The sequence below is a fragment of the Choristoneura fumiferana genome, chromosome 13 (assembly GCF_025370935.1).
Source record: "Choristoneura fumiferana chromosome 13, NRCan_CFum_1, whole genome shotgun sequence".
In the NCBI taxonomy this organism is placed as follows: Eukaryota; Metazoa; Arthropoda; class Insecta; order Lepidoptera; family Tortricidae; genus Choristoneura; species Choristoneura fumiferana.
Window position 1 is genome coordinate 19,379,749 of NC_133484.1, and position 23,721 is coordinate 19,403,469.

Consider the following 23,721-nt stretch of genomic DNA (forward strand, 5'->3'; position numbering starts at 1 on the left):
TCCAGTCCTTCCTTGACTACATAACAGCGTTCCTATCCCATCAAGGAAACTAGTTTCTTGATTACGTCGAGGAAATAGGTACTAGTTGTAGGTAATATCTGTGTACATACTTTTTAGCCCATGGTTGTTTTACACTGCTTGAGTTTTGGTCGCCATTTTTTGAACTACGAAACTGGAGACCGCTTAGTGCATCTTTTAGGGAAGTTTAAGATAAATAAATTATTAATCATCTAGAAAATAAGTTGCAGTAAGTAGTTAATACTTAAACTTAATTTAATTTTAGAATATAATCATTATTTAATCCATTATAACAAATCACGTATTACATTAAACCTCATTAAAAATTACTAATAGTATCAAAAATATGGAAATTTAAAAATACACATACGCACATACACGCATGCACGCACGCACGCACTTGTATTTTAGTAGTATTTGTATTTTATTTAGAATTAATTTTACGTTTTGGTCTGGGTCGGTCCCTTCGTCGTGAAATCAATGTGGAGGACTACATTAAAATGATGAAAACTAGCAATTCAGAAAGGTACCTACGCGGCCTGTGTCTTGGGGTTGATGCCTTTTACAGAAAAACTTGACGACGTATTACAAATACAAATATTCTTTATTGCACACCACAAATCAGTACAAAAAACTTATAATATAAACACTTCGATTCAGGGTTCGATTCCAGACAACCATTACTTTGTATTAAGTTTGTTTTAAGTGTTGGTCGTTGATTACATTTTATTTAACTGTCATTATATATCGTTAATTTAAATAAACCTTAATTTCCCTACTACTTACTTAGTTTTATTTTACCAATATGCTGTGGCTTCAAAGGAGGTATAATTTCTAGTACAAAATTCTTCACGGCCTTAGAATAATTGGCGATTGATATTTCCATAATGGTACTTATATGTATATGTAACCAGTTTGCGAGCCGTCGGACCGGCGTAGCTTGGCTCACTTGACTTATGCAACGTTAACTGACTTATGTGTGTTTTGAGAGTGCAGCTGATCCGCATTTTATTATTTATCAATGAATTATGTTGGTTTTGCGTATTTGACAAATGTGCTTGAGGCAGAAGTAATGATCACAGCATAATAAATGGCATAGAAATGCTTCTGTGTTTGGAAAACCATTAACCATTATGTTTATTTTTTGGGCTATTTTGTTACAAAGTTTGCTCAAAATTGGATTGTTGCAGAGGTTGTGATTCATAAGGAGTTTATTTGCTAATTACTGTAATTTATTAAAATATAAAACAAATTTAAGCAACAACATTTAATTTCACCTTTTATATTTATTTGTTTGTTTGAAATCTTGCCAGTTAATTTTGGATTTGGTTTACATTATGTAATTTGAATGAATGAAATTACCTTCAACAAAATGTACAGTCATCAAAGAACATTGTATTAGTTTTTTTTTAGAAAAAAACTTATTTAATTCGAATTTAACTATCCTTTATTTTTAAGATATTTTTTTTCATGCGATAAAATAAATCCTTTATCAATTTTATCACGGATACCTGCCGTTAGATTGTTAGACAAAGTCCAAGAGATGAAACGACGTGGTTTTTGTTGCCAAAACACCAACCAACTTAATGTTTTATGCAATTGTTTAATTTGAAATAAATGCAAATTGTCTAAGCTATTACGAATTACTCACACCAATTAAGTGATAATGGACCTTAACACACTTTTGTTTCCAAATTAAGTGAGTTACTTAGTAGGCTGTGAAATCAGGCAACATTTAACATGGCGTGGAAAGGGTTACCCTTCATTGAAAATACAAACTGAAATATAGATGCACAGAAAAAACAGAAAAATAAGACCATCACTGGGAATCGAACCCAGGTCCTCGGTAATCCGTACCGCGTGCTATACCGCTACACCACTGATGGTCAACGGTACCGACACGAATTTCCCTATGCACCTCATATCTCTGCTTGTGTTTCTTACTTAGTCACTTAAGCAGCGACGCTAGCGACATCTATGCCGTAAGCCCTCAAACTTTTTCGGCATTCCTTTGGAACTAACCGCTCACCCGGACAAGAGATATCGTTTCTAAGCAATCAAATTAAGATTGGTTTTTGGAATCTTTTTGTATTTTTTATTTCAATTCCAATTTTTACTTTTACGGTCATCCCGTAAAACCGAAATTGAAATTTTGAAATTGAAATTTTCAATTTCGGTTTACGGATGACCGTAAAAGTAAAAATTTGGAATTGAAATAAAAAATACAAAAAGATTCCAAAAAACCAATCTTAAGTTACCCTTCATGACTACATAGGTATGTAATTAAGGAGATATCACGTACATATGATTTAGGAATAAAATAAAATTAGTAAGGGTCATCTCGAAATATCTTAACTTAATTAACTTAGAAAGGTTGAAAAACCCCCAGTATTGTCATTTCTAAAACTCGATTTTTAATTAAAAATTACATCTAAACAACACAAGAGATTCTGTTCCTCCATTATCTGTCTGTCTGTCTACTCTTCCGTCTGTACAGAACTAAAAGAGCTATTTAATATCATTTGATTCACTATATTAGTATCATGCAGGAATTTAAAAACTTTCGCACTGTATGTAATAAGAAGTATTTTTGTGTTGCCATAAGTTCGCTTTAAGAAAAACTTATAAAACTTATATATGGTCACCACAATAAAAAAATATTACGTCTTCGGTGCTTCAATACGGCATTGAAGGTTAAACACGATTTATTACGAGTACAATTAAAAATTTCAACAATAAAAAAAAATCTTTTAATGGCAATAAGAATTAAAAATAGTATGTACAGAATTAAAAATAACCCCTGAACTATGAAAAACCAGTCTAAAGCCACCAGCGAATTAACAGACAAATTAACAATTTACCAGTGTTTTAGTCATGAGAAATACTATATTCAAAAAATGAGTCACGAATTCACGATGTCTGCGTTTTCGACGTGAGGGTCATTCCTCATACTCATTATTCATAAAGCCTTTTTTTCATTTATTTAAAAAAAATCAAAAAAATTGTAACATCTAATTTTGTTACCAGTTAAATGGATTTTGGTGTTTTTATGCATACAGTTAAATCTGTCAACTAAGGCATAGGTAACTTTAGAAACATAGAATTTTGCACGGGTGTTCTTCATACAAAGTAAACCAAAACGATATAAATGATTTTTGAGAATTCTCGTTGTGAATTCACGATTATTAAGCCTTGATTTTTGGAATTTACTTCAACTCATTAAAGTTCTTTATTCCGTAAACAACGTGTACTTTAAATAGTACAATCAGCAATTGTTTGTATTTTATAAAGTACACTTCAAATTACGATGAATTTCTTACTGGAAGAGTAAATTACTGTAACTTAATTTATCTCAGTTAGGTACTTAAAAAATAATGAACAGCCTAAATATGGAGGAAAAGACCCAATTACTTCTTTTGACATCTGTAGCCAGAATACGTGCGTGACAAACCATCGGAGAATGGCAATACGGACCTTTGCGGCAAGGCCGTTTGTTAACCGACGTCGCACTAAATGGCAAACCATGCGCTTGCGCAGGCTATACATTATAACACTCTAACACTAGACATCAAATTGAGCTACCAGACATGTGTTGCAAAAAGTTGGCGCAGTTACATGACTAGTTAAACGGTAGTTAGCGATAATTTTTGCAAGTGATTCTTCTAAATCTCCGGCAGTTTTTTTTATTGGAATGTAACCTTAAGTAATTTAATGAAAGGTCAAACAACTTTGACGTATTCAACGCGTCTTAATGTCTTAATTAAACTAGCTGTCAAAAAAACATGTTATATTATAATTATATAGCAAATATACTTTCGAAGTAATGTAACTTACCAGTCAGGCTAACGATTCAATTCGGACACGTGCTGTTCGCATCCTGTTCCTTTTGTGTCCACACAAAAAGACTTGAAAAGACTAGGTGTGTCTCAAAATCCAGACAAAGTTCACCATCAACAATACCGTTAGCCGCAAAACCTACAGCATCACTTAAAACAACTAATTAACCAACTCAACTCGACACATAACATAATTTCTCAGCTTAAAACACGTTTTAAGTCCACTTGTAACTTATATTTTGTATTAGATGCGTGTTAACTTAGTTTAAACCCGTCAGTCTGTGGGACTATACCCGCCACCGTGGAATTCTGTTCGCGACTAACAGAAATGTTTACGTTACGATACATTGACACGGAGTTTTTGTCCCTTTCATTGGTTATAGTTAACGTGGAGAGCGAGAGGGATAGATAACGATACCGTATGCAGTTTAACCTAATTCGTGCTAGCAACGACATCTATTGGTTGCAGGTGAAACGTAAGAGCTTCTACGCGTTCTTTCATTGACTTTCTTTATTAGTGCCGATTGAATTTTATAGATGGCGTGGTTATCATGATTGATGTTGACTCACGTTGTTGTACCATTTTGTTTGACTAGATGGCGCTAAAGCTGTTGTTAGGGCGCCATAGTCAAAATGGTGATAAACACAACCAGTTTGTATCACCCCGTCTCCATCTGTCCAATTGACCCACTGTCAGCGATTAAATAACTAAGTGATTGACACGTTACTTTATGGCGGTCCATGTCAATTAATTGCAATGCTTATATTTACCATGCTTTCTTCGCTAATCGTGCAGCACAGCTGCATGTGTGCGACACATTTATCTTGTATGTGTACAGACAAAACGAACGTCGTCAAATTTCGTAATAACAACCATCGTTTTGTTTGGCAACGGAACTGTGCTCGGTTTTGTGTGTCCGTGATGGGCCTATGCCGTGAGCCTATGTGATATAAAAAGCATTGTTTTGTGTGGCCAAGGAGAGAATGAATTTACCATTGTGACATTCTTAGGTGTCACAAAGACGTAGCAGTAATAATTAAACTTTTTTTAATGCACAATCGAGGAAGACAAGTCGTGAACCAGAGAAAGAAATCTGTCATTTGATTGCGATCGCGAGCGACAGAAACGTTAGGCAATATAAATTCAAATTCAAAAAATTCAAATGATTTATTCAGTAAATAGGCCGCAATGGGCACTTTTACACGTCATTTTTTAAACTACCAGCGCTTTCGGAAAGACCATCATTGCCAAGAAGAATGCGCCGCAAGAAACTTGGCAGAAAGTCATTTTTTCATAATAATATAATTACAAATGAAATACTTAAAAACTATAATTATATACAATTAAAGAAAAAATAATAATATAAAAATACAGGGATGTATGGGGTCCCTTAGTTACAATACTAAACACTAACTATATCTACGTTCAGTGGAAGTGGAAGAAATTTTAAAATAACACCACACACCTCACACAGACTATAACTATGGATATTTATAACTATGGAGGAGCGGTGCCTCCTAACACAGGCTTTATCAAGCTTAAAAGAAGGCTCCAGCCATTATACAATGTTATGTACAAATTGTTATCGAAAATAAATATTTTTAATTTAATTTAATACGGCCTCAGGTTAAAACCTTTTCACAATTAATTTCACAATGACTTCCTTAACAAATGAAAGTAATGTCAACACCAAATTTGCTATGAAAAGGTTACATCTTGCAATGAGATATTGCTCTATTGTAGTACTTATACAAGAATGTTTTAAAATTCATTCCAAATTAAAATCTGTTTTAAAAGTCCAATTATCTCAAAAACGGCTAAACATGTCTAAGAACCATCGCTAGAAAACGTGATTTCAAATAAAAAAACCGCATTATAATCGGTCCACCTGTTTAAGAGCTACGGTTCCACAGACAGACACACATACAGACAGACAGACACACATAGCGGTCAAACTTAAAACACCCCTCTTTTTGCGTCAGGGGTTAAAAAATCAGTTTCTTCGACTTTAGCTCCACTGTAAATTGGCTTAGCTGTTTGATGATGATTTTTTTACTATGAAAGGTAAGTAATATTTTATTGGCTAGGCTGTTGATTGCTGTTCTAATCTTTAAATTTAATAGGTAGCATTTTCGATTATTAAGACTAAATACGTAAAGTTAAAAAAGATTAGACGCAATTTTACGTTGTTTGCAGATTAAACCAATTAACATTACAAGCTGTATACATGCTGTATTTAAAATTATTACCTGCCGAGATATTTCGAATTAATATAAAACGATATTATTATTAATAAAAAACTCAACAACAATTATCTTGAATAGTTCCTATGTGATAATTTAGTAGAACCCTTTTGCAGAAAGCCTCTACTGCCCTTATCAAGATTGTTTTTGATAAGTGCAGCAAATACGGACTGCAACAGAGTTCTACCGAGGATTACATACGAACTTGTCAAGGTGTAACAACTACACCAATAAACGGTGTACGCAGAGACAGTGTCGCTCGGCGACTGCGCTCGCGCACGCGCCGCAAGCCTTCATTTCACTCTCTATAGCGCAGGGATTGGCAACCGTTGCAATAGAATACAAATGGTATTATTTTAATATTTCTTCTGGATGATAATGATGATTTTTTATTTAATTTTGAAAATCACATTTTAAGTAGGTTTAAATAAATCGACGATAGTCTGGCAGAACCGGATAAGTGCACAATATTTATTTCTATACGGTTTTAACATTGAGTATGCGTATGTATGTAACTTTAAAAAAAATTGAACTTATTCTGTTTTGCCAGAATACCCTCAAAATAGGTAAGATTAACGATTACATTTATTTGCACATATCTAAGCCATACCTACATATGAGTACCTTTAAATGTCATTGGTAGCACTTATAGTACAATAGTCAGCCCTGTGCAGCTTACGCACACATTGACGCGTGTACAAACGTCGCCGTGCCTATGTAGATTCAAGAACGCGTCTTTTGAACGGCGTGGCCGCCCTGTGGCTAGAGTGAATAGACTGTTACTGAACCAGTGATACGACATTTGGCCTCATCTGCACTTAATATCAGGTGAGATAGGGGTCAAACACAGTCAGTTATATGTAAAAAAAAAACTATTTTCCCAAGAAATCTGCGTCTGGAAAAATTCGTCGATCACGCGCCCTCGAGAACTACGTAATTTACCGAGATAAAACTGCCCTGTGCCTTCTAAACGTCTCAAACTATCTCCGTACCAATTTTCATTACGATCGTTTGATTGAGTGCTTTAAGCGTGAAAGTGTAAAAATGTCTCACTTTTGCATTAATAATATTAGTAAGGATAAAACAAGGTATTGTAAGAGTACCCTTTTGTGTTTAACTTTTTTTTATTGTTTGACGTTTTACGATTAACAACAATCTTATATCAAAAGATGGACGGACGGACAGCTAACAGAGCCTTAATATACCCATTGGCACGCTTTGTGTTTGGAGCCATAAAATGAGAATTAGTAATTGTAAAAAGAACTATGAAAAGTTCAGCATAAATCTTTAATCGCTATAATAACAAACAATTGTACTAATAAAGTCAAAGTCATAATTTTTTATTCAATTTAGGTTCTAACAAGCATTTACAAATGTCAAAAAATCTACCATATTTTAACCATTAATGACCTATATATTTAAATACATATTTGAACTATCAGTAACCTTATAACTTAACTAAATTTTCCTTAATTTAATTAAATTCCTGATTTCAAATGCGAAGTCGTAGTCTAATTTAATCCCTTAACAAAACTGTTGACGACCCCACCGCAGCAACATTTTCCCAGTGGGGATGCCGGGCGCTACGGAAAAAAAGTAAAAACATATCGTTAGTCAATAACAACAACTTGGCACCGCCGCTTTTTTCATGCCATTTCTATTTCGGCCAGCGTCACCTGAGCACGCTTCCTGGCACAAAAAAAAAACAATTAAAAAAACATAAACGTCAAATGAAATGTTTCCACTTTGAATTAAGAAATTGTCATGTAGATAAACTTTTTTGGAATGAAAACTTAGTGTTTTAATTTTGTGTTGTGCAGTGTTTTGTGAAAATGGTGCTGCCCTCTAGTGCCAGTGTAGGGAGGAGTGTTTTATTTTTTTTAATTATAGGAAATGTCTTGGACTTCAGCGAAGCTTACAGCCCTAGAGGTGAGTTTTTTTTATTTCGAATTATTATTAAAACAGGTACAATTTCACTGAATTTATTTTTTGTCATATTGCGGTGAAATGTTAATTTACCTGACAAATAACAACTCTGACAAACAAAAAAAAAAGCATCAAACATACCTAAATATTCTTCAATTTGGTAAATGTTCTTCGGTGTAACTATGTATTTTTTTAAGGAGCGCCAAAGTTTTTTTATCGAACAGCTGGCAATCGAGCAGGTGGGTCACCTGATGGTAAGTGATCGCCGCCGCCCATGGACACCTACAGCGTTATTAGGACTGCGGGTGCGTTGCCGGCCTCGCAATAGGCGATAGTTCGCATACTCTTCGCTAGTCATACCGTAATTTTTGTCCGAATCATCGTTTGTCATAATTTTTTTTCCACTGAAACCTTAATTATTTCTGAAAATTTTAAATGGTCATCCTATAGAGAACTATAGGTTAGGTTAGGTTTATTTTATAAGAATTCTAAACAATCATTGGATTCAAAGAAAAAAGAGTTATGACAAACGATCATTCTGAAAAACATTACATTTGGACTTTCAATAAGTATGCGAGCGGATATGCAGTTTGTATATATTTAAATAAGATCAAGATTGGCTTATATCTCATCTATTAATACGAGGAAATCATTAAAATTTGGACTAGGTACTTCGTAAAAAATTACTCATTCACAAAAGAAACACATCAACTCGACAAATCGGAACCTCCCCTTATTTTCCCTTCCACTTTTAACACCTTAACTTTCATCCATTTATTTCCAATATCGATAGTAAACAAAATACGGGGTTTTCCCCAGACAATACATAATAACTAGAAACCACTGGGCACTTGCCCAAGTGCCATAATTTGCAAGTAATCGTGCGAATTGACAGTATCGCCAGTTTGCCATTACGAAATTCGAAGTTTCTAATTGAATCAATTTCGCAACGGTATGATTTATTTTATTTTGATCTGTGAATGTCGGTAACAGTACAGTGTAGGTACAAGTTTAATCTACGAGTAAAGTTACTCTTTTTTATGTGTACAGAATGCGGAATTCCTATAAGGTATAGTCGACCAAGAAATTCCTTTGCCACTCTAGGATTTAAAGTCATTTGTAGCGCTTAAAACGTCAATGCCTATTTTCACTGACAAGTCAACATGACAATCAGCCTTGTTGTTTTATTTCTGCTGGGCTACTCCGAAACTCGAAGTTCGTGTCGTGCGGTCCCTCTGACACTTAGCGAGAGGGACAGCACGACACGAACTTCGAGTTTCGAGTTTCGGAGTAGCCCTGCTGAAGTGGGAACTGTCATTGAAATTGATAAAGCCTTTCTTGGTCGACTATACATACGAAGGCACTCTATTTAAGCAAAAATACAAATGGTACATATATAGACAGGAATACTAAAGTTACACTCTTTGTGCTGGGTTATAATGGAAATATTTCGCATTAAAGACAGCTCTGACGCGTATTTTTGTAAACCCTACCAACAAAATGATTTGGTAAAAAAAAACCGCTGATGGAAATAAATTGAAATCACGGTATGCATCAGAGTAACAGTTTGTCTATACGTCACATTAGTTTTTCCTTAAAAAACGTAAGCATTTAGTCATTAATAAGGTATTTGAAAAACCTCAAAACCACTGAATGGGCTATTTTTCGTTTGCACGCTCTTAAATTCGATATGGAATATTTTCAGGACTCAAGGCGAAAATAAAGTCCAATAAAACCCAAGGTATCTTATTCTAAGAGGAGGGTATTGCCCTGCAGTGGGATTGACATAGGTCGAGTTGTGATACATTGTAGAACTAAACAGTTTTTTTTTTAATTTTCATACACAGTATAATATACTGTGTATGATCTGCCAAGATGATATGCCAATATTATCGGCACCGGAGGAGGCGTGAGCCTCAGAATAACAGCGCTTAGGCTTTCTAGGCTTCTAGTCCTCGTGCGGACATAGTTCCGGAATAATACAATACAATCAAGACAATACAATACAATAACTCTTCATTACACACCAACACAGTAAGCAGTACAGAAAACACAAGTATATACATAGACATTTTTCTAAGGTAAGCAATAGGGGTAAGGTAGGCAAATTAAATAGTGGATGGATTAGTCGTTTTAAATATCCCAGTATAGACAATTCAGTATTTAACTATTTCCTAAACCGTCTAAAGTTGAAATTAGACAAAATTGGTGTTATCGAATCAGTTAAAGTTCCACCTAACGTCACGCTGTGCGGCAATTTTCAGCACGGCGTATCGTTAAGGACCCCCATCTCCAAACTTTAATGCGCTTCATCTATGTAATTTTTTTTGTTTGAATGAAAAAAAAATCGTGTCCTATATTTTTTGATAATCTATAGACGGATTAAACATAATATGGTTTTAACCCCCGACGCAAAAAGCGGGGTGTTATAAGTTTGAGCGCTATGTGTGTCTGTCTGTGGCACCGTAGCTCTTAAACAGGTGGGCCGATTTGAATGCGTTTTTTTATTTGAAAGCAGGTTTTCTAACAATGGCTCTTAGACATGTTTTATCAAAATCGGTTTAGCTGCTTTTGAGATATTGAACTTTGAAGTGACAAAATCGGGGGTTTACCAACTTTTCTTTGGTTTGGTTAGTTTTATTTTACCCGGCAAAATATCCAATTGCCTTCATACTGTCGGCTAAGCTAACATGGCTATTGTATGTACATTATATAATAATAGAACAAGGTGGAATATCTTTTTAAATGTAATGGAAATAAGCGCATGAGTTTTTTTTTTATTCGACTGGATAGCAAACGAGCAAGTGGGTCTCCTGATGGTAAGAGATCACCACCGCCCATAAACATTGCAAACAAACGTTGCCAACCTAGAGGTCTAAGATGGGATACCTCAAGTGCCAGTAATTTCACCGGCTGTCTTACTCTCCACGCCGAAACACAACAGTGCAAGCACTGCGGCTTCACGGCAGGATTAGCGAGCAAGATGGTGGTAGCAATCCGGGCGGACCTTGCACAAGGTCCTACCACCTTGCAAAAGATAGAAACCTGGAAAGAGAGAGTATGAGGTTACTTCAAAATATACCTTACAATTGTGTAAATGCTTGTGAAACTTAGATATTGTGAAATATGTATAGGCAAAGCTCATCTTACAAGTGGATAAAGTCTTATCCCTTCGTACACAAAATACGTAGCCACTTCAACGTTTTTCGACCCACAAAAATCATGATATTTACTTTTACACGTAACGTTTAAATAAAAGTATTCCTTTCATTAACTTTTTAACGAAGTTCTTTAAGTGCTTTTGATATGTCAAAGTAATAAAAATTAACAGTTTATTGTAAATTGAATCAAAGGAATTACTGATACGATTTCGATGCTATAAGTATGTTAATTTCTCCATGAGATAACCATCCAATCGACACTACTCTCAATGATGCTTATCTTCATTAATTTAAAAACAAACATTATTTTCTTTAACCGACGTTATAAAATTATTTTTTCACTTCTCATGCTCTTAAAATGTTACTTTAGTCTCTGCATATCGGAACTAAAGCTCTAGGATTAAAGTATTTTTTTTAATTTACGTTGGAAACCTCTAAACAGCCAACACGGTTTTTTTTAATGGAGGATTTTTAGGCGTGGAAATAACCTCAAAATGACAACTTACTGTGCAAAAATATTTAAAAAAAACCGGCCAAGAGCGTGTCGGACACGCCCGAAATAGGGTTCCGTAGCCATTACGAAAAAATTAAGTAATATTTTTCTAAGGATTTCGTATTTTGTACGGAATATTCCAAGTTTAGGTATACTCGTATTTTATGCAGATGCAGATGTCCTGTCCATTAGCCAGCGTAGGTTTTTAAAAAGTAATATTATAATTTTGAACAAAACATCGTTTTTTTTCCTCGCATACAAAGTGAAAAGTAGAGTGTTTAACGCGAGACTAAATAACCATAATGCCACTCGAACTATAGCCACCCTCGTTCTGCTCGGGTAGCTAAACATCTCGTGTCATTATGGCTTGTTTTAGTCCCTCGTTGAACAATCTACTATTTAATACTTATCGCACTCAAACATGTCAATGGCATTAAAAACTAATTGAAAAACATGCCCAATCGGTATTCGCCGTTTACGCAACGTCACTAAATTATGTAACAGTCGGTAATACCTATATTACGACCGGTAATGTTAAAATAAAGACAGAATACTAAAACATTTAATGTCAACATTATGTCGAGCTGTTACGGAAATTACAAAATGGCGGTTGAAAGCAAAAACGTCCAAAAAAGCGGAATTGGTAACGTGATTATAGAACCAAGTAAATATGTTAGAACGAGAGCTTGCTTCGAATTTGACGTTCATATTTAGACTAGCTGTTGCCCGCGACTCCATCTGCAAAGAATTTGTTTATTGCTATAACAACTATCCTTCATCCTTTCCTTCTTCTTCTGCATATCTGAAGGGAAATTAAATAACCGTACAATGATGTTCATTATTATCATCCCAGCCTATATACGGCTCACTTCTAAGCACAGGCATTTTAGAATGAGAGAGCTTGGGCCGTAGTTCCCATGCGGACTCAGTGCGGATTGGGAACTAGACACACATAGTTGCTTTGCGGGTTTGTGCACGTTTCCTCAAATAAGTTTTTGACATTAATTAAGTGCAACTCCCTTTCTATAATAGACTACTCTGCGAAATTGCCGCTTCAGTTAGCTCGTCTTTGATTTTTATTTGGAGTTAGCTGCAGTTTTGGTAGTAAAAGTTATTAACGCTGCAACTCTTAACACGATTAACGTTAGAAGCGTCGGCGCCTGAGCATCTAGCGAATCTTTTGTCACAAGGCGACTGGTTATCATATCATAGAACAGATGTTTTCTGAAACTACACATTCCTTAACTTGCTTCTCTGCTACAAAAGTCGTGTTGTAGGTTTTCCAATAAAAACTATGGAACCTTCCTAGGACAGCATTCCCGGAGCGGTACGACCTAGGGAACTTTAAAAAACAAGCCTACTAGTATCTCAAAGGGGAAAGCAATCAGCGCCAAATACATAAGCTGAGTTACGGATGCGTTTCCAGCCCTTTGAGAAATAAGTAAACCCGTTTTTGAAGTTCCCCAAGTTGTACCGGTCCGGAAATACAGGCGTTGCAAGGTGATTCCATATTTTTAGCGAGCGTGGCAAAAAAATCTGCAAGAAACGAACTGTAATAGTCTGCCTATTGAGGTGGTGAGGGTTAAAATAAAGTCGATTATGAGTGGTGCGACGGAGAAACTTGGCACCAGGCAATAGATCGCACAACTCCCCTAAGCACTCCCCATGATAAATGAGGTATAAGATACATAGGGATGCAAAATCCATCCGCAAACACAGCGGATCAAGGTGGCCAAAAAGTTACCAGTCTTTGATAAAAGTAGCCAATGTGTTATACCAGATGTCCAACAATGTACATACTAAATATCATTGAAATCCGTCCAGCCACTTTAATGTGAAGGAGTAACAATCATGGACAGAATCACTCACAAACTTTCGCATCTATAATATAAGGATAAAGAGTTATACAATACAATATCAATATGCGTATTAGATTTAACTATTTTGAACGCAGGGCACGTGACCTTCCCAGCTCACTGGTCCGCGACTCTGATTGGAACCACTTTCGCGTGCTTAATCCAAAGTAATTGAAACTATGCTGTAAGCGACATCTTCATTGTAATGATGGAATGACTGCACGGAGAAATCTACTTCTTCTAACCTAAAAGGGCGAGGGTCGGTCAAGGAATCAATGAGGATCAATAAAAAATACTGACCCAAGCACACCACAGTTGCGATGTTATAATAATAATAAATTCATTTATTTAGGGTAGCTTGGCCCATACAATAAATACCTTAAACTTTACCCTTAACCTGTCCTCTCCCAGAGGCACAAATTTGTGCCCAAATTCCTTTGATCCTGTTATCCTGGGAGATGACAGATTAAACGAATTACTTAGTTGACTAAACGGCGTGACCCCGTTGAGCCACCGTCCCCGACGTCGCATTCAACTGTGGCATGGTGTCCCGGAACGGCCCGGAACACGGCGTCTTTTTCGTCGTTCTTTTCAGTCGAGCTATTGATTCTCTAAACACGACTCTAAACAAGTTGTTTCGGATCCAGTTGATCCGAGTTAAGACAACTCAAGTTATGATTCGAGTTAATGGCCGAATCAATTCCAGTTATCCGAGTTCGAAAAGGCCCACTGATAACATTGCTACCCCAAACAGCCTCCAAGAGGATGTATGCTAGTCTCCCGGCTTTCCAGCCAATGGCTGAAGCAAAACTCTGTCGGTAGATCAGTGGCGTGGCGTCAGATATTTCCGTGGTATAGCCAAAGCAAAGATCGCTTACATCTTTCATAAATTCTGTATATGTCTTGTTGTTCTATTTTGTAAATATTGGGCAAGCCGGTGGGAATAGAGTTTTAAGGATGCTTCGCCACTGCTAGATAAGGAACCCCTCCAACCCTGACCTCTCCGTAGTAAGCTTCAGGGAGTTAAGTTTTAGCCAGTAAAAATCCAGCACTGACTGAACTTCCCTTCCCAGCCGTCCATAATAAATTTTTCCCCGACTGTACGCTCCCATTTCCTATAATTTAAAAAAGCAAGGATCTAATGTCTTTGGCTCTTAAGGCTGGCTGAACTCGAAAAAAAGTTTCATCATCATCATCATCTCAGCCTATTTACGTCCCACTGCTGGGCACAGGCCTCCTCTCAGAATGAGAGGGCTTGGGCCGTAGTTCCCACGCGGGCCCAGGGCGAAAAAAAAGTTTAACCAAAAAAATGTTTAAAATCCCGTTTTTGTTGACATTTTAGATGCACTGCTAGATCTAGCGCCACAAGCAAGATTTTTGGAGCCAGCATTAGAATGTTAAACTTATTAATATAAATACAATACAAGACAACTTCAAGTGGATATAATTTTGATGAAAAATCAAAATATACATTATATAACGAGATTCCAAGTATTTTCAATCAATCAATTTGTACTCAATGACATTAACTCATTTAATTAATACTAAGTAAACAATAGCAAACGCGTGTAAACGTTTAAAAAATAAACATTAAACAAATGACAATACTTCGCACTACACGACGCAGTGACAATGTCGTTCCCGCCGGTTTCTCATGTTTTATCTGTGGTAGTTTAATAGAGATGTCTGCTAATTCAATATATCGATAACCTATTGACTTACGCGGTTGTGTACAAATTCTTGTTAACTTAATGTTTGCCTGCCTTCAAGTTTGTATGTCGCTTAAAACAGGTATCTCTCTTGCGCGCGCGCATAATACAGCGTGTATTTTTGATACAACCTTAAACTTTAAGGGTAGTTAGTGAAGGCCCTAATAATCTCATTTTATTATGTTTTAGTAAAAAAAGATAGTCTTATTATTTTACTTACAAAATTAATTAGCACGCAATGTATCACTACGTGAAACTACTTTGTTTTTATTCAAAACGTCGCACTTGTTGACGTGACAGCTGTCACAGAACGCTACTCTCTCGTATCAAATTATTGTACGCATTAAATTGCTGCTCGAAAATATTTCAAAAATTAATTACGTTCTGGTAATTAATTCTAAATTAACAATTTGTCTTGATATCGGTTCACAGCGCTTAAATCTTCGTCTGGTTTCAGTTTGAGGTACTATCAAAAATCCACGCTGTATATTTTCAAATGCAAAGAATTCATAGATACTCTTTAATCTTTTCTTCTTCTGGGCGCAAAATCCTTACTTACCTTTAAGTCTATGGCATATATTCTAAGCATAGCATAGACTCTATGCTATGCTTAGAGAACACTGTTCTGTCATATTGTGTATGAATGTTATAGGCATAGTAAAGTTAGTCTATTTACTTATATCTTGCCGAGTCTATCCATTTATATTTGTTGTAATGTGTAATCGTATAAAATATAAATGGTGACGAGTTCTGTGTTTATGTATTTTTATTATTGTTCTAATCTGCATCACCGGTAAGACCTATTTCTTACTTTTTCTATTGTTAAGGTTGCCTAAAAGAGATCGCTTTAAAGCGATAAAGCCGATATTGTTTACATTTAAAAAAATCTATCAGTTTGATTTTCTTCTAAAACCGGCGAAGTGCAACTGACATGTACAAACTCTAAGGGGCTGTTTCACCATCCATTGATTAGCGTTAACCGACGGTTAAATGTGATGCCGTCTCCGTCTATTCGAACAAAACAAATAGAGACGGCATCACATTTAACCGGCAGTTAACACTAATCAATGGATGGTGAAACAGCTTAGCCCCTAAGTGTTGAATTAGAAATCAAGTAGTTACAATCACTGACTCTGCAAAACACACGAATATTTTTAAAAATTATTAAGGTACTAGAAAATCCATACAATAAATTCTTAGAATAAAAAAGACTGTTGAGGTGTCTGAGGTTATCAATGTGGTAATTAGAACCCTAGTTTATTACTGTTCGATATACGTATTGTACAATATCGATGGATTGTTAGAAGCTAAACGTTTCTACAGCACTAATAGCCATATCCATCATTTCCCTCCTCTTGCCTCAATCATTTCATTCTGAGCAAAAAGTAATGGAAAGGTATACCTTTGTCTATTGATCATTCCGGGTTTTTGTGTGATATCGGCGATAGTGAGATGGTAGAATATATTTGTCTGATTGATGCACTCTCGAATGCTTTCAAGGTGTGACTTTGTCGTTCAACTGATCTGAACGTACATTTATAACCTCTCAACACTAAGGGGCTATTTCACCATCCATTGATTAGTGTTAACTGGCGGTTAGGTGTGATGCCGTCTCTATTTGTTTTGTTCGAATAGACGGAGACGGCATCACATTTAACCGTCGGTTAACGCTAATCAATGGATGGTGAAACAGCCCCTAAACCTTAAATAATCATTATATTATTATGATAATTATAATGATTATAATATAATGATTATAGTATAATGATGATCATCATTATGTGATTGTATGGTATTGTAAATATATGTTATGATTATTTTCATATTTTTATATTTACAACGCACTACTGACTTGTTACTCACGTAACAATAATTGTATTACTTAATACTCGTACGTTTTGACTTTGACTATGAGTTTGCACAAACGAAAGTATTTTTTTTTTACATTGACAAGATAAATTGATAAATTTTGATTGATTTTATATTGATTGATTGATAGGAGTCTGCGTTTAATACCGAGGCGGGACCATTTTGGGCACAAAAAAACATGTATTTATATTTCTAGGGTTCCGGAGCCAAAATGGCAAAAACGGAACCCTTATAGTTTCGTCAAGTCCGTCTGTGTCTGTCTGTCCGTCCGTCCGTATGTCACAGGCATTTTACTCGAAAACTACAAGATGTTATATCAATGAAATTTGGAGTACAGATGTCTTGTCAAAGCCGCTATTTAGTTTTGTAGTTAAATTACAAAAATAAATATTTATAGGGGGGCACTACATACACGTAACAGAAATTGAATAAAATATTTTTAACTCGCATCAACGTGTGGCACATAGTTCGACAGCTCTTTTGAAAAGATAGTAAGGTTTCTCAAAAACTTTTTTGATTAAGTGAAGATTTCCGGAAATAATCGCTCCCAAAGTAGCAAAAATTGTGCCCCCCCCCCCAACTATCTCGTAAACCGTTTGTCCTAAAAATATGCAAAAAGTATGGAAAGGTAACGCTTAATAAAATAATACTTTCAACGAAAATTGGTTTCAATATGATCGGATATACCATTCATCAACAAAAGGACGTAAGTGGCGTGAAGATACGCTCTTTTTCTGGTAATGGATTTTAAGACTGTAGTAAGTGTTTTAATTGTGTTATAAAGCACATAATATTACTTGATTTTTTTCGTAATGGCTACGGAGCCCTATCTTGGGCGTGTCCGACACGCTCTTGGCCGGTTTTTTGTTTAGTATTTTGTATTCTTATTTTTATTATGTTTTTGTTATCATTTTCTACCTATTTACTTGTCTGTGGCCCGAATGGTTTATTTCATTTAATTGTTATTTCATTACATCCATAAGTGCTTGTGATTTCGTAAATTGAATAAAAATATTACTAACTAAGTATGCTTACGTACCATCAGCCAAATAAGTGGTCTATCAATTTTTTAACAAGTTCCTATCAAATGAATATGTCGCTAAAGTCGAACTTTCAAGTTGACAGGCACGTCTATTGGCATTATTGTTTTATGACATGCAAACGATTATCAACTTTAGGGTGGTAGACCACATTTGGCTGATGGTAGGTACGTTGCGTTATGCATTGCTTACTATTATGTTGGTGTACAATAGAGTGGGTTGTAATAATTATTTTGACTTTGAATAAAAAAATCGAGCTTCTTAGGAGTAGTTTTCAACCGGCCTCGCCGCGACCTTGACGCATGCGCATCATGGCCGCTGCTCAGCGCATGCGTGCTCGCAGCGGATCTACGGAAATGCTATCGGTTTCGCTAAGTACAATGACGCGCTGAAGTGCTTGAGGATATGAGAGCTTTGTGGTGTGTTGTGAGTTTTTCACCTACCTCGCGTATTCTGATGGACTTAGAATTGATTAAACTAAAAAAATAAACGGTTTAAATTAGACTTTAGAATTGTCATATTGAACAATAGCAATAAAAATGTATAAACAAACTACCTATGATAATGTAATGAAGATGTTGTTAGTCACATGATTAGATAACGCAATAAGTAATCCATTTTTGGCAGTTTGCACACGACGAGTGCCAATCTTAAGCTGAGTTTAGACTTGCAAGAAAAATCGTGCAAGTTGCATTACATTGCTAAACCGCAAGTAGTAGCCGTGGTGGCCGTGTTTGTAGTGGTCAATCGAGCGCCGCAATATAATGCAACTTGCACGATATCATATGCCATCATCCCAGCCTATATACGTCCCACTGCTGGGCACAAACCTCCTCTCAGAACAAAAGGGCTTGGGCCATAGTTCCCACGCGGGCCCAGTGCGGATTGGGAACTTCGCACGCACCATTGAATCGCTTCGCAGGTTTGTGCAGGTTTACTCACGATGTTTTCCTTCACCACAAAGCTCGTGGTAAATTTTAAATGTAATTTCATATGCCATAATATATCGTTTTCCATAATTTTCAATTGCCATAAGTAATTTATTTCTAAAATAGTATTTTCTTCAGAGTTGATATGAAACTAACCTAACCTAACATACTGAATTCTATAAGATGTCATTTTAAAAAATCCGGAAAACAGCACGATTCTATATATTTTACGGCAATCGGTGGTAAGTATGGCAAGTGAAATTCGGGAAAATGAAATTCGGGCAAATAAAGGTATACGCGGGTGAGCAAAGAAATTCTTTTAGTTCACCAGTGCTGGTTTTCAACCAGCAACATGCTGAGCTGGGAACTTTTTATAACAGCATCTACTTATATAATGTTGATGTTTGTATTTTAACCTCATTTATATATCGTATTGCTTACAAATTACGCTTAAATCATATGTAGCTTAAAATTATGCATCTTCGTGAGGGTTTTTAATGTGTAGGTATATTGTGTTATGTATTGTAGTTGTTATATTTATTTTATAATAATAAAATATTAATTGCATTTGTCTCCATAATAGTACATTTGCCAAGAAAATAGTGGAATCGCTTAGTCTCGGCCAAGGTTGCCGGCAGTTACGGATTAAAGCACTTTTACTTTTATGCACGTACGACGATGAAAGTCGCCTTGAGCTTCACCGAATAATTATGAACCAAATCAATGATCAATCGAACAGAATCAAACGACATATTTTTACAAATAATTCATATGTTATGAGGCTGAGACAGTCTTGTTAGCGTAGTGACGTCTGTTTGACATCTTTGACATATGTCAAATTTGGTTTATAACTAAATGAGCCAATCGCAAGCAAGACTGTAACGTCAAACGGACCTTACGATGCTAACGCCATCTAGTGATACCACTTCTCAAAAGAGCCTCTTCGTATTTGTTTATGAAACTTATGTATAAGTGTGCTTGTTATATGAGATCTACAGCGGTAATGTCCGTTCAACTTAATGCACGCGTAACACAAATAAACGATAGAATTACGGAATAATTGGAGTTGTAATGGAATTAATGATAGAATTTTCGATTAATACGTTGTTAACCTAAGCTGAAAGATTTATGCAAGCTTTATATATCCTCGTGAGTCCTAGGGTACTTTATAAAGAACAATTAACAATAAGAATAATGGCAGAATGTACTTTATAAAGCACAAACTGTTCAATGAATAAATAATTGATAGTATGTTTTATATTTGTTCTGTGTAAGTGTAACTAATCCTTAGATTAAGTAACTACTCACTGTTACTAATCCGCTATGGTTTATGTCCGAAATAAATTATTATTAATTAATCGTAAAATTATTCAGTAAATAATAAGTAATTGATTCAGAATCAGTCGTTCAAATTCAAAGTCAAATTCAAATATGTATATTGCCAGAACATAGTCAATACAAAGGTCTTAGTGCTACAAGTTTCTTGCGGCGCATTCTTCTGGGCAATGATGGTCTTTCCGAAAGCGCTGGTAGTTTAAAAAATGACGTGTTAAAGTGCCCATTGCGGCCTATTTACTAAATAAATGATTTGAATTTGAATTTTAAATTTGATGTTCTTATATATGTTCTACCCTAGAGCGTGCAGTACTAAAATTATTTTCTCTCAGCATTTACAATATAGGAAAACACTATGTAAAATCGCAATTTCTTAATCCTATTTACTCATTATTATTTATTTAAAACCCGTCGATATAATGTTACAACTTTTTCCAACTAATACACGTCTACACGATAAATATCTGTTACAATTATCCCGAATCAACAACAGAAAACAGTATACATTATTTCCGTATAATTATTTTATTTACTAATTATAACTCTACAGTTCGTTGACATTTACTTGATATAGCGGAAGAGAAGATATTATGTTTGCATTTCCTAGATAGTTCGTGGGTAAACCTAGACGGCTTTCACTAGGGGTTAAAGTCATTGAGATTAGATGATACTGAAGCAGTGTCTCTATAATCCTGTTAATTAATATCAACAACTTTGAAACTACTGTCTTTTTACAAGCTTTTATTAAGTTTCACCTGTCCTGTTGTCTGTCTGTAGTCAAATCTTGCAAGTTAAATTGGACCATTTTCCAGTAGTCAGATTGACTTGAAATTTGGCATAATTATTATAAATTGCGTGACAATACTATAATCTGATAGTGACATTCTAGTAGTCCGGCCAGGATCGTCTTCGCAGGACGGAACTCTTCTACGGTTAATTGTATCTACTTGAAATTTGGTATGCAAATGTAGTTAAGGTGACAATGCAAGTAAAGTCGACAAAAAGAACAGTCAGTAAAAAAAGCTGTATTAATACCAAAAATCGACACCTGCTGGACAGGAATCTAGACACGAATTTTTTTGTAAAAGTAACAAATTTGGAGTTGAAATAAAAAATACAAAAAGACTCCAAAACCAATCATAACGTGGAAGTACACTCACATTCGCCATCTCACTAATATTTTAAATGCGAAAGTTTGTAAGTCTGTTTGTTTGTTTGTTACTTCGTCACGTCTAAACCACTGAACCGATTTAAATGAAATTCGGTATACAGATAGTTTGAGTCAGGACTAGGAGGAGGAGGAGGGAGAAGGACATAGGATAGTTTTTATTCTGGAAAACAGCACAGTTCCCGCGGGATAGCGATCAACGAATTCTGCGCGAACGGAGTCGCGAGTAACGGCTATACGTCATATCATAAGTCCATAATAAATAATAGGATATTTTTTATCTCGAAAAAAATGCCATTCTCGAGGGATGACCAAAATTTTGTTTTGTATTCTAACCGCTGACCGACCGGTCTAGAAGTGTAAATGCACATAACACAAACGTTCTTTAAATAACGTTTAACTGGCTTGCATGCTTGCTTGCATACTTGCTTGCATGCTTGCTTGACTGATTGCTTGCATGCTTGCTTGCATGCTTGCTTGCTTCTTTAAAAATTGTATGGTTCACGTGAGCGAAGCCGCGGGTAAAAGCTAGTTTATAATATTACTTAGGAAGTAAGGATTCAACATACGATAAAGTGTGCGAGTATGGTGTGTGTATATATGTTTGTTACTCGTTCACGCTAACACAGTTGGATGGATTGTAAATAATGGTGTATTATAACGTTTTAAGCTTTCGTGATTTTCACTCATAGTCAAAATACCACCAACGGGACTTATCACGCTAACACACACGAGTAATATTTACCTCGACGTTTCGGCATCATTACAGTGGCCGTGGTCACGAGTAGACTAAAGTGTGGGGTGTCAAGTCTGCCTAGCAGCGCGAGTCCTTCGAACTACCCACACCTGATCACAAAATAGTACCGGCACTGATGTCGAAATAAAGTTAGTTATGTCTACGTCTTCGTTTATGTCTATGAGTAACGCATTACCATTTTTTATATCGATATCTCCACGAGATCGATCGGAATAAAGTCCTAAATTTTCAACCGCTTTACTTTGGTGGAGATATTTTATATGCAAGGTTAGTGAGATGCACAATATGATTTTTGAAAATTCCTATTGGGATTCAGTAACACTCGGAACTTCTGGAATGACTGGATCGAATGATTTGCACTTGCAAAGCGCGGGTATAATTTATATAATTATTCTATATCCTAAGCACGTAACATCACCACTGCACTGTTCTATTATATAACAAATCACTTTCCTTCAAAAACTTTCGTTATAAATCGCAAAAACGATTTTTCGAACTAAAACCGGCCTGTCACGTATTCTTCGTTCCATCGCTATCATATCGGTTGTATTAGAAAAGGACAAAGTGATTAAGCTTGATTGTCGAGTTACGCTAGTTTTACTGTACAATAAAATCAAATGACTGTCATTTTCGGAGTCATCACGTCCCGGATTGGAAATGAGACGTATTACCATAGTTATGTAAAGTCTGTGGTTTGCCCGTTGACTGTAATAGAGTATTTTTTGTTAGCCTATAATGGTGTTCCACTGCTAAATAAAGGTATAACAATACAGGGTTATGCCAATTTAATTGACATACATTAAGGGGCTGTTTCACCACCCATTGATTAGTGTTAACAGACGGTTAAACGTGATGCCGTCTCTATTTGTTTTGTTCGAATAGACGGAGACAGCATCTCATTTCGAGGGTATTCTGGCAGAACCGGATAAGTGCACAATATTTATTTACTTACACGGATTTGCTAGATAAATAAAGCAGAAAAAATGGAGTATGCCTATGTATGTAACTATTTTTTTTAATTTTGCATTTATTCGTTTGCCAGAATACCCTCGATTTAACCGTCAGTTAACACCAATCAATGGGTGGTAAAACAGCCTCTAAGAGTAAGCTTTCGTTGTATTCAAAAATTCTGAATTAGCAAATGGTAATAATACTTTTTTAACTAAGTAATCATGGCTAAAAGCGTTAGCATGATTGAAATGAGACAAAAACTAAATTGTGACCATATTTTGAGTCACTCCTGTACGGGTAACGACACCAATATCTGACACGAAGAAGCGTGAGTAAATATCTGATAGGGCTCTATTTTTAAGGCCTTGGTCGTATCAGATATTTTTAATGCTCTGCTGTGGTAGATATTAATGCAAGATTGAAACACAC

The 23,721-nt window shown here is 35.7% G+C and overlaps 2 protein-coding genes across 2 annotated transcripts in view; one reads left to right on the forward strand and one right to left on the reverse strand.

Annotated features, from left to right (window-relative positions):
* Positions 1 to 4,168, reverse strand: part of Cad87A (cadherin 87A) — a 48,525-nt gene extending 44,357 nt beyond the window's left edge. The window contains exon 1 of the mRNA XM_074096659.1: positions 3,853 to 4,168. The gene's annotated coding sequence lies outside the window, so the exon portion shown is untranslated. The remainder of the gene's footprint in view (positions 1 to 3,852) is intronic.
* A 3,586-nt stretch (positions 4,169 to 7,754) lies between these two features.
* The window catches only part of LOC141434277 (chymotrypsin-like elastase family member 2A), a 43,165-nt gene continuing 27,198 nt past the window's right edge, over positions 7,755 to 23,721 (forward strand). The window contains exon 1 of the mRNA XM_074096675.1: positions 7,755 to 8,027. Coding sequence (XP_073952776.1) covers positions 7,931 to 8,027 — 97 coding nt within the window. The 5' untranslated portion in view covers positions 7,755 to 7,930. The remainder of the gene's footprint in view (positions 8,028 to 23,721) is intronic.